At 40.9% G+C, this 12415-nt stretch overlaps 1 protein-coding gene across 1 annotated transcript in view; it reads left to right on the top strand.

The window, feature by feature from the left end:
• Positions 1 to 12415, top strand: part of P2RX2 (purinergic receptor P2X 2) — a 53428-nt gene that overhangs the window by 14947 nt on the left and 26066 nt on the right. Inside the window, exons 6-7 of the mRNA XM_040352161.1 lie at positions 5075 to 5155; positions 7887 to 8019. Coding sequence (XP_040208095.1) covers positions 5075 to 5155; positions 7887 to 8019 — 214 coding nt within the window. The remainder of the gene's footprint in view (positions 1 to 5074; positions 5156 to 7886; positions 8020 to 12415) is intronic.

Here is a 12415-nt window from a genome sequence, read left to right as displayed (position 1 = left end):
CTTTGGAAGTCCTTCACTTCAACTTGCAGCCTAGTTCTTTAAATTGATTCTTAAGGATCTTAAGCTGGTTGTATTATCTTCTCTGTTTATTTAAAAATTGTTAGGCACAGAGATATTTGCCTTTTTTTTAAATGCACTGTCCTTAATTTTGCAAACTGGAAGATAGCACTTGCATGAAATGTACCCCTACTCATTCACATGGTGAGGGCATCTGGAGGTCCCTTGTTAAAGGGGGTATCCAGATTTCGATTAGCCCCCTGCCCGCAAATCCCCACAACCACTGCCCAGGGTTGTTGGGAAGAGGCCCTTGTCCCCATTAACATGGGGACAAGGTGCTTTGGGTGGGGGGGGCAGAGCACGCTCGCTCATCCCCCCACTTTCCTGACCTGTCAGGATGCATGGTAAGGGTCTGGCATGTTGCAGGGTATAGTTCAGGAGGGGGGCACTCACTGCCCCCCCCCTTTCCTGGCCTGCAAGGCTGCATGCTCGGATAAGGGTCTGGTATGGATTTTGGGGGGTGGGCTTTTTTTATTTTGGTGTGGGGTTCCCCTTAAAATCCATACCAGGCCCTTCTGACAGACACAACCAGAGGAGAGCTGATCGCCTGCTCTCCTGACGGGGGGGTATGCCCTGATTGATTATCAGCGCAGCCCCCGAGGATGCCCACATAGGAACAGCAGGGATGCCAATCAGTGCCCTTAACTAATGCCTGCCAGTGCCCCCTTATTAGTGATGACCATCAGTGTCCATCAGTGCCACCTATCAGTGCCCATCAGTGCCACCTATCAGTGCCACCCATAAGTACGAATCAGTGTAGCCTTTCAGTGTCGCCTATCAGTGCCTCCTATGAGTGCCCATCAGTGCCACCTATCAATGCCCATCAGTGCTGCATATTAGTGCCCATCAATGCTGCCTTACCAGTGCCCATCAGTGCAGCCTCATCTGTGCCCATCAGTGAAGGAGAAAATGTACTTATTTACAAAATGTTATAACAGAAACGAAAACTTATTTTTTTAATTTTCAAACTTTTTTATTTGTTTAGCAAAAAATAAAAACCCCAGAGGTGATCAAATACCACCAAAAGAAAGCTCTATTTATGGGAAACAATTATAAAAATTCTGTTTGGGTACAATGTAGCATGACCGCACAATTGTCATTTAAAAAGTGACAGTGCTGAAAGCTGAAAATTGGCTTGGGCAGGAAGGGGGGAAAGTGGTTAAAGAGGAACTGCAGTCTTCTCACATAATTTGTAATAAAAACATCTTTGCCATTCTGAAGCTTCCCTTCAACCACTATGCATATTATTTTATATATAATGGGGCAGATTCAGGTAGGACTTGCCCCTTTATTACGGAGGCGCAGCCCACCGTTTTGCCGCTGCGCCTCCGTAAATTTATTGCGCTACACGTGATTCACGGAGCAGTAGCTCCGTAAATTGCGTGTGCGCTTCTCCAAAATGCCCGGCGTAAGGGCGCCTAATGTAAATGATCCCGTAGGGGGCGGGAATCATTTAAATTAGGCGCGTTCCCGCGCCGAGCGTAGAGCGCATGCTCCGTCGGGAAACTTTCCCGACGTGCATTGCGGTAAATGACGTCGTAAGGACGTCATTTGCTTCAAAGTGAACGTGAATGGCGTCCAGCGCCATTCACGATTCACTTACACAAATGACGTAAAATTTAAATTTTGCGACGCGGGAATGACGGGTATCCTTAGCATTGGCTGCCCCTGCTATTAGCAGGAGCAGCCTTACGCTAAACACGCCGTACGCAAACTAAGTAAACTGCGTACGCAGGGCGCGCGTACCGTAGTGAATCGGCGTTAGTATGCAATTTGCATACTCTACGCTGACCACTACGGGAACGTCACCTAGCGGCCTGCGTAAGAATGCAGCCTAAGATATGAGGGCATAAGAGCCTTATGCCACGCATATCTTAGGCTGTAGTGGGCGTAACGAGCTCTCTGAATCAGGAGAAGTCGTTATGCCGGCGCAAGTAAGCAATTGCGCTGCGTAACTATGGTTACGCAGACGCAATTGCTCTCTGAATCCGGGCCACTGTGATTCCGTACTTGCCAAATATGCAGCAGAAATCTTCCTCCACTGAGTCTGGCTGCAACCATTTTAATTGTTGGCAGCTGAAGCTGCTGCCTGTACACTTCCTTGATTCACACAGAGGCACAGTTCCAGCTCTGCAACCCTGCAGCTCTCATTGGCCCTCTTATAACTCCCCCCAAACAACAAGGGCAGAAGATTTAATAGATGGAAAGATGAAAAAAATACTGAAGGCCTGCTTTAAGAAGCAAAATATTAACTAGCAAATATTATTTGAACACTAAACGAGAATATCATAGAACAGGTGTTAACTCTTCTTTAAAGTGTATGTATCATCATCCTAACAAAAATGTCTCTTATTTGCACTATTTTGGTTTACTAAATATACAGTTGAAAGTGTTTTGTTATATGTTTGATAAGTGTAAAAATACCTGTTGATTTTGCCAGATATCTTGTGAGCTGATAACGTCATGTGCTGTCTGCCTGCGCACAAGCTGGAGTTATGGAGATGAAGTGGGAGGAGATGAGGACAGGTCCCGTGTTTTTTGTAATTTATCAGATATTAGGTAGGGAGGGCTGACACCGCTTTGTTAGGAATTCAGAGCTATGTTGCCATGTCAAAATAGAGGTAGGAGCATACTACGAGGGTTCTTCAAAAAGATACTGCACTTTTTGAAAAAAAAGTTATATATATAAAAGTGTGGAAACTTTATAAAGACCCCTCGTATATTTCTGCCACATCAATGGTTATTTTTCATTACTTGACGCATGTTTTTATTTTATTCTTTAATAGGCAGAAAATCTAGGAAGATGGAATCAACCTCAGCTGTTTTATTTAATGAAAAGTAATGGAGCAAAGCACTAAGTGCAATAATCTATAGTGAACCTATCAAAATTCATGAAGCTGACTGTAATTAGCTGCCATGGGCATTGCACTCAGGGAGCTTAGATTTTTGTACTCTTTTATTTTTATTACAGAATATTATATGCTACTTAACAGCTTAAAAAGAGAATGTAAGCACATATCCTAGATTTTAATATATTTTCCAGTTTGCTATAGTTATAGTAGACTCGTATTGCTTATGTAAAACTTGCAGCTTCAATAGTTAAACTATCATTATTCATTAGGGAGGATGCAATAAACCACCACAATGATGAAGTAACTGACATTTCCCCAAGGATCAACATTAACACATCCAGAAAACTGAATCTTCTTTTCCCAGAAAGCTTATTAACACTATTACTCTGGATATTTGTATCACGCTGTCCAGCTACACATGACTTTCACACATTCTCCACAACTCTTATCTCCTGTGTTACGACTACATTTTCAGTTGATCCTATACTGTGTATGTTTAATGTGCCCTAAATAAAAAATTGTGCATTCTATATAAAAGTAATAACCATAGGTAATACATGTACCATAAACAGTTCTCCTGGCAGGTTGGTGTGGGCCGAACCTTGACATAAAGTCCTGATAAAACTTGGGGTTTCTCAGAGGGTGTTACCTTTCCCTGGCCATGTGCAACACTAATACAGGGCCGGCCCTACCATGGGACCCGGTGGTACCATTGTACCAGGCAGCACTTTCAGGGGGGCAGCAAATTGCCGCCCACACGCCATCCCATTCCGCCAGCTCCGCTCTCCACTCCACTGTGGGGCTAATTGCCGCCCGACCGCTCCTCCCGTTCCGCTCTCCGCTCCACTGTGGGGTTAATTGCATGAATAGAGCCATAACAGGCCCTTTCTATACTCCTATATACATGTATAGAGCCATGATAGGTCCACTTTAGTTATCATGATATAAAATAATGGATGTGGGGTCATTTTGGTGGGCATAATTCTTTTTTTGAGGGGGGGGCAGCATTTCATTCTTGGTACCAGGCAGCACAATGTCTTGGGCCGGCACTGCACTAATAAATGTACTTATAAACAAGAGACGACAAGAGAGCAGCATAGTCCCATTACTCATAGTTGTCTGAGTATTACTGTGGAGAGAGGTCAGGGCCAGTTTATCAGGGAGAAAAATGGTGATTATACTCCCAGAAATGAAATATAGCCACTTTGTATAGGCTTTCCCTGGAGCCCCATAGTTACATAGTCGGTAAGGTTGAAAAAAGACACCAGTCCATCCAGTTCAACCTGTGGTGTGTGTGTGTGTGTGTTTATGTCAATAGTACATCGTATATCCCTGTATGTCGTGATCGTTAAGATGCTCATCTAATAGTTTTTTTGAAACTATCGAGTTTCAAATTTGTTGTTCTCTTTTTCCAACCCTATTTACACTACTTGTCCCTTTACCTTCTCTCACCTCTTCTTCTACGTGGGTTCCCCCACCAACTTTACTTGAATGGTCCTGTGGTCCAATCCAGAAACCCCCTCTAGATACACATGAAGACATGCTTATCGATTATCACACAGCAAAAGTGATAAGGCTGACTTGCCCCCTCCAGTCCTTACCTTCCTGCTGTCTAGTTGGACTATTTGGGGGTGTTCTCGTAGAGGAGATCCAGCCGATAAAATAGCCTTACTAGAGCTCAGAAATCCTCAATGAAAAAGCTCCCCTACTAATGACCAATTAACCCCTCCTTGGTTTTTATATTCTGCAATTGTTTGTACTACTGAGGCTCTAGATCAGGAATAAGCAATTAGCGGACCTCCAGCTGTTGCAAAACTACAAGTCCCATCATGCCTCTGCCTCTGGGTGTCATGCTTATGGCTGTCAGAGTCTTGCTATGCCTCATGGGACTTGTAGTTCTGCAACAGCTGGAGGTCCTCTAATTGCATAGCCCTGCTCTAGATAATATTATATACAATACATACAGCATATATAATTATATATATACGGTATATACAGTATATAATATTATATACACAGAGTTCTCTCTTTTGTAACTTGTTACATTTTTTTTATATTTTTTTACTGTAAATACAACTATATGTACTTGTCAAAGAAACTATTTTATGCATTTGTATTTGATCTATGTTTTTTATTCACAGTATTTTTGGTGTCTTTATTTCTAGTGAATCTCTGCAAGAATTTGTCCCAAACTTTACCATCTTAATCAAGAACAACATCCATTTTCCTCAGTTCAGATTCTCCAAGTAAGATTATTTAATCAATGATTCTTAAGCTCACCTCCTGCCTGTACAAAGTCTTGTCCAAAAACACTTGTACATACTGTGTGTGTTATTTAGAGTGCTATGTGAGGCGTATTCCAAGGCACTTAATGATAATTACAGAATCTGATTGTTACTGAGCACCAGGCAATAAGTTTACAATGCGCTTAGTGGCTCTTAATGGTAAAGCACTGCTATAAATGATAGCTGCCAAAATTCAAAGTACAAATCAAATGATTAGTAAACCTGTAATAGATGGATGCTTCATCGTGCCCCTGGGGAAATAGTTATGAACAGAGAAGACAGGGTCCTAGGTTTGTCTGTCAAGGCATGCCATGGTCACTAATGTCTTCAAGATCAAAGTACTATGAGTGGTCTACCTGAATTATATTAACAAAAAAAAAGTTGCAAACATGCTTAAAAATTTTTTTTTTTCTAGTTTTAGGTAAAGGGGGAAAGGGTTAAATTTGACAGGAAACCTTGTTTTAGTGACAACTGTCATAGATGGGATTTCCTCTTATTTTAAAGAGATTACCACTTACATCTTTTTGTGTCAGTAATGATGCATTGTACTAGGTGCATTGTAATCCTCCTAGTAGAGACATTACTAGGATGATTCCTAGTAATGTCTACAGGAATAAAAAAAAAATGATTGATTGGAATTACACTTTACAGTAGGCATAAATAACAATGCTCCCTAGCGGATAAAGAATATAATAATCATCTAATATAGAGGAAAGAATATAATAATCATTTAATATAAAAACAGAAATTTGTTGCACTAGGAATATAGATAGTAAAACTAGTACAAAAAGCAGCTAACACAATATGCAAGGATAGCACAATTAACAAAATAGAAAAGGGTGGTGTAGCGCTAAAGGAACTAGATCAAAGTCTCAAGTAAACTAGCAATATAAAAAATAAATTATAAACAAAAGTCCATAATAATAATGCTGGAATGTGAAAAATATGATCAAAAGGACACCGCCACCGTCACCCAAACACACTGCCTATTACCCATAGGTATATATAATAATAATAATAATAATAATAATATACTAAGCGTAGACAATTTAATCCAAAGATCCGCTTCTTAGCAGTGTGGGGGGTAAAAGGCTCCAACTGATCCAAATGAATAGCAGCAAGACTAATGTATCTCCCATTAGCAGGTCAGCAACCATAGAGCAGTAAGAAAATGATCCCTTAGCGGCAAGCAGTACCCATCGGAAAAAAAAAACTCTCATAGTGCAGACATCCCTGCAAATAATTCATTAAGAAGAGTAAAAAATTATTCCACTTACATTTAGTTGAGTTAAACAAGCAAGAAAAGGAAACGTCCAGCGTTTGCCTAACCAAAAAGATGGCTGCTGCGTCCCATTTCTCGAGTTGCGTCACACGTCATAGGCTCCTCCCTACACGTTTCATCATCACGGACGTCGTCAGGGGCATAATCATTTAATACAGAGGAAAGTCATGGTCGTGCAGAAGTCAGTGCTTCCTCTGCTCCCCAATGCTGGAATATGATAACTAATAATTGAGCAAAATTACCCTCTGCATAGTTAACCACTTACTGTATATAGTACACAAAAAACTTACTGTGAGCTGCCCCTTGCACTGTTATGTGTTCCTACATCACCAAGCTAAGGTTAATATATAAATAGTGCCATGCAGTAATACATATATTCCCAACAGAAAAATCCCCAAAAAATAAAATGATCACAAAATGTATATAACCCGCAAACCTCAATATACACACAAATAATAACTATCTAATTCATGCACAAAAGATCACAGTGTATACCAGTGTTTACAGCATGGAACAGTTTTTCGCTCTTGTGGAAGATACATGATGAGTGATGAAACGCGTAGGGGCGGGGCCTATGACGTCATCATGCATACCCGAAAGAGGGACAAGGGGGTATATTCATAAAAACTATAAATAAGAAAAGTAGGACTTAAGCGCGGACTTTAAAGGTACCAGAAAAGGAATCAACATAAATAGAAAAATATATAATTTTATATACATAATTATAAAAGTGAACAATATAACATTAAAAACATGGATATTGGACACTCCAAAATAAGAGCCATACAATATATACATCTAACAGTATATAGGGAAACCATATGGCTTCATTTCCACTGGCGTTTTTACAGCCACTTTTCTGAGCGTTTTTTACAGCTTAAAAACGCCTGTCCATGTTTATTTTGTAAAAAAAACGCTCAAAAACGCCGCGGTAGCTTTTTTGAGCGTTTTTTAATGTCTGGCGTTTTTACAGCTCTATTGCTGGAGCCACAGAACGCACTGGTCCCGCGTTTTTTTTACAGCTCAAAAACGCCTATGCCATTTGCAGCTCAAAAACACCTATGTGGGCATGATGCCATAGAATAACATGGACAGGCGTTTTTAAGCTGTAAAAAATGCTCAGAAAAGTGGCTGTAAAAACGCCAGTGGAAATGAAGCCTAAAAAGCAAACCTGTTTTCAGCTACAGACTTTCTAATATGTTAATTGACTTTTAAATGTCTTAGTTTATGGACCAAAAACACAAACTGAAACTCTATTGATAATGTTGGAATTTAATGCACAATAAAGACATGAGTTTAAGCATAAAGCTTGAATACTAATAAGTATTATGATATGCAGTTCTATTTTGTTGTGTTATTAGTCGGGCTATGCTGTTTCTCACTCACGCTGTCGTCTCTTCTTCCCTACAGGGGAAACATTGAAGGCGACAACGCTCTAAAGAACTGTACTTACCACCCTACACAATCTCCTTCCTGTCCAATATTCACCATGGGTTTTATTGTGGAGGAAGCTGGTGTTAATTTCACGGAAATAGCATATAAGGTCAGATATCATTTTACAGAATACTTTTGTACCATATCAAAATGAATAAGTGTAATCAATGACCAATTCTTGTATTTATAATATATCATAAATCCAAAAATAACGACAAAGCTTTTTTTTTGCATATACTTTAGATAAAAATAAAAATTTTTCACCCTAACCACTTAAGACCCGGACCAATATGCAGGTAAAGGACCAGGCCCCTTTTTGCGATTCGCCACTGCGTCGCTTTAACTGACAATTGCGCGGTCATGCGATGTGGCAAAATTGGCGTCCTTTTTTCCCCACAAATTTTATTTTTTGCGCTATAAACAAAAATAGAGCTATAATAAATATCCCCCAAAAATATATAAAAAACTTTTTTTTCCTCAGTTTAGGCCGATACGTATTCTTCTACCTATTTTTGGTAAAACAAATCACAATAAGTGTTTATCGATTAGTTTGCGCAAAATTTATAGCGTTTACAAAATAGGGGATAGTTTTATTGCATTTTTATTAATATATATTTTTTTACTTCTAATGGGGGTGATCAGCGATTTTTTTTGTGACTGCGACATTATGGCGGACACATCAGACAATTTTGACACATTTTTGGGACCATTGTAATTTTCACAGCAAAAAGTGCTATAAAAATGCATTGTTTACTGTGAAAATGACAACTGCAGTTTGGGAGTTAACCACTAGGGGGGCGCTGAATGGGTTAAAGCGGATGTGCCACTAAAAAACTATATTAAAAGCAAGCAGCTACAAATACTGCAGCTGCTGACTTTTAATATAAGGACACTTACCTGTCCTGGAGTCCAGCGGTGATCGCAGCAGATGACGAGCCGATCGCTCGTCACCCTGCTGCTCCCCCCTCCATCCACGGTGAGGGAACCAGGAAGTGAAGCGCTCCGGCTTCACTGCCCGGTTCCCTACGGCGCATGCGCGAGTCGCGCTGCGCCCGCCGATTGGCTCCCGCTGTGTGCTGGGAGCCGAGTGTTCCCAGCATACAACGGGGGGGGGGCGACGGGAATCGGAGGAAAAACCCGTCCTTTGCCCGTATCGTAGGGCCGGAAGTGGGTGCAGATACCTGTCTGTAGACAGGTATCTGCACCCCCCTCCCCCCTGAAAGGTGTCAATTGTGACACCGGAGGGGGGGAGGGTTCCGATCAGCGGGACTCCACTTTAGAGTGGAGATCCGCTTTAAGTGTGACCTCATATGTGTTTCTAACTGTAGGGGGCGGGGCTGGACGTGTGACGTCATTGATCGCCTTTCCCTATATCAGGGAACAGACGATCAATGACATCGCCACTGTGAAGAACGGGGAAGATGTGTTTACACACACACCTCTCCCCGTTCTTCAGCTCCTGTGACCGATCGCGGGACTCCGGCGGCAATCGGGTCCCGCGGCCGCGGTCATGGAGCTTTGGCGCACGCCGCGACCTGCGGCTGGGCATTTAACAATCACATACAGGTACGGGATTGTGCCCAGCCGTGCCATTCTGCTGACGTATATTGGCGTTAGGCGGTCCTTAAGTGGTTAAAGTAGAACTATAGGCACAAATTCTGTGTCCCATTGCAGATATTTCCCTTAACTTTCTGTCTAATAACCAAACAGGAAGTGAGAAGAAATTCCTGCAAATAAAGGGAATTCTTTGGGAACCTCCAGGTCCCCAGAACTGTCCCCATTGGAAGATTTTCCCTTTTTTAGTTTTCTGGGGACAGACCAAAATGTGGGTTTTCTTTTACTTTCACTTCCAATGATAATTGTAAACAGGACAAATAAAGAGGGTGAATTTCATTAACGGGGGTACAGACAGCAATAAAAAATGACAGGGGTTCCAGTCCATCTTCCCTCTGTCCAAAACAAAACAAAAAAAGTTTTGCCTTCAGTTATACTTTAACCACTTCACGCAAAACTATGTACAGTACCTGTACGTTGTTTTGAGGAAGTGGTTGTATCTGCAGGCTTCACCCCAGTGTCGTTTTTTAGAGCCGACGGTCGGCTTTCTGATGATAACAACCAATGCGGCTCAGCAGCCGGTCACCTTCTGCCGCTCCGCCCGGGTCTCCTGTCCCACCGGGAGACCCTAGTGGCTGGCACGTCCGCCAGCTGGCCGGAGTGCCGAACAAATCCGGAATTGCTTTTGATTAGGTTCCGATGTAGTAAACCAGATGCAATGTCAAGACGTCACTTCCGGTTTATTCGGCTGCCGATTTTGGCGTTTTGAATACTTTTAAGGGGTCTTTTAAACCTCAGATCCCTCCAAATAAACTACCTGTTACTGCCTATTACTGTCACAGATTTTTTTTTTAAAGAGGCAGTATAAAAAAATAAAATAAAATAAAATAAAGAAAAAAAATTTAAATGTAAAGTGCCTCCGTCCCCGCTTGCTTGCGCACCAAAGAAAACGCTTGCGTAAGTTGTGCCTGCAAATGTAAACAGTGTTGAAATCACACATGTGAGGTATTCCCGTGATCATCAGAGCGAGAGCAAAAGACCTCCTCTGTAACTCTAAACTGGTAACCGTTAAAATTTTTTAAAGCATCGCCTATGGAGATTTTTAAGTACTGTAGTTTGACGCAATTGTAACCGGAACATGTTAGGTATCTATTTACTCTTGTGTAACATCATCTTTCACTATATACCAAAAAATTGGGCTAACTTTACTGTTTTGTTTGAAAGACCTTTGCGCAAATACCGTGTGACATAAAATATTGCAACGACCACCATTTTATTCTTAGTCTTTCCTAAAAGATATATAAATAATAGGGCTGCGGAAAATAACGATTAATTTCTCGATTAATTGTTAATTTCTTTGATCGATCAAAATAATTTGGCCTTCAAATTGCGACAGCGCTGAAAACTAAAAATTGGTCTGTGCAGGAAGGGGGCGAAAATGCCCTGTATGGAAGTGGTTAATCCCTATCAGGTTTTAGAGGTTTGTTTAGACCTACTTAGGGTGGTGGGGGATAAAGGGTAAGGAAACTTTGTGGGAAATGTTCTTACCCAAATAACTAAAGTTGGTCATACACTAGTTTTTGAAGATTCCCATCAGTACATTCCATGACTTGACAAATGTAGTTTGAAAGTGCTTAAAAAATGTTTGCTTTTAGGCTGGGTTCATATTGCAAATTTGAATGTGGGTTTCACCACATCCAAATCGCATTTCAGGAGATTGTGACTGGCTCTCTATGGAGCCGATTCACATATCTCCAATGCGAATTGCACAGAGTCAGATATCGAACCTGAAACTGAACAGGGACGCAACCGAACCCCTACTGTGAGCCGCTCCATGCTGCGGTGTGAACCCAGCCTTAATATAAGATTTTGGAGTGATTGAACTGAAAAAACACATTCTCCGTTAGAAATTTGTCTGATCAAGGAAAACTTTCCATCCTGTTCCTTCAAATTATCTTATTACTGTGGTCAAAAACAAATGTCAATTTGACCTCACTTAGAAAATCAAACTAACGTTCTTAATATGAAGATTTTTTTTAGTCAAAGAAGGTGTTTAATAAGGACAAAACAATTACAGTTCCAGAGGAACCATTATTCATATGCAATCAATGTCAAAACAGTATCGAAAAGCACACCGTTTACACCATTCCATGGTACAGACAAAAATTGACATGATGGGTAACTTAGAATGCCAAGCCTTCTGAGGGAGTACCACCTTTCATAATCTATGAAGAGGAGCATTTACCCAGGTCATTCAAGCACCGACACAAATGAAAACTAAGTCTAGAGCACTAAGACCTGGTGTTTGGAGCCAGGGCACCCATATTATTTCAAATTTATCAAACATCGCATCCCTGTGTCTATCAAGCCCATCAATACACAGAGACAAAAGCTCATACAGTACATCCAAAAACACCCAACATTCAAACATAATCAAAATAATTTGATATATGCAGTTCAGTGTAGTGAGGAATGCAAAGAGCTGTACATTGGAGAGCTGAAACAACCTCTCAACAAACAAGCCACCCAACGTAGAAGGACAAGTTTCAACAGTTTTCCTACACTTTAAGGAAAAGGGACATACTTTTGAGGACATTAAGGTGCACATTTTACACAGGGAGGACAACTGGTTCGCAAGACCCATACAAAATGCCATCTACAGTACATCAATTTGGAGAAATGATCTTTAAAGAGGTATTAAACCTAAAACCAAAAGTGTAATATATAGCAACTTACCAATTATTAGATGTAGTGGCTGCATTCGTTTTCTTTTTTTCTTCTTCAGATGAAAATAGAAGAAAGAGCCTAAAAAAGGAAAAAATATAGCCATCAGATCTAAGAATTGGTAAGCTGCAATATAATAAATGTTTGCTTTTGGGTTTAATACTGCTTTAAGCAGGGGTGGGGGCTTTCTAAACCATTTTTCTTTCACATAAAATGCTGTTTTAACA

Source organism: Rana temporaria, chromosome 1, assembly GCF_905171775.1.
Source record: "Rana temporaria chromosome 1, aRanTem1.1, whole genome shotgun sequence".
NCBI lineage: Eukaryota > Metazoa > Chordata > Amphibia > Anura > Ranidae > Rana > Rana temporaria.
The sequence above is the reverse complement of the archived record's forward strand: the minus strand, read 5'-3'. Positions and strand labels throughout refer to the sequence as shown.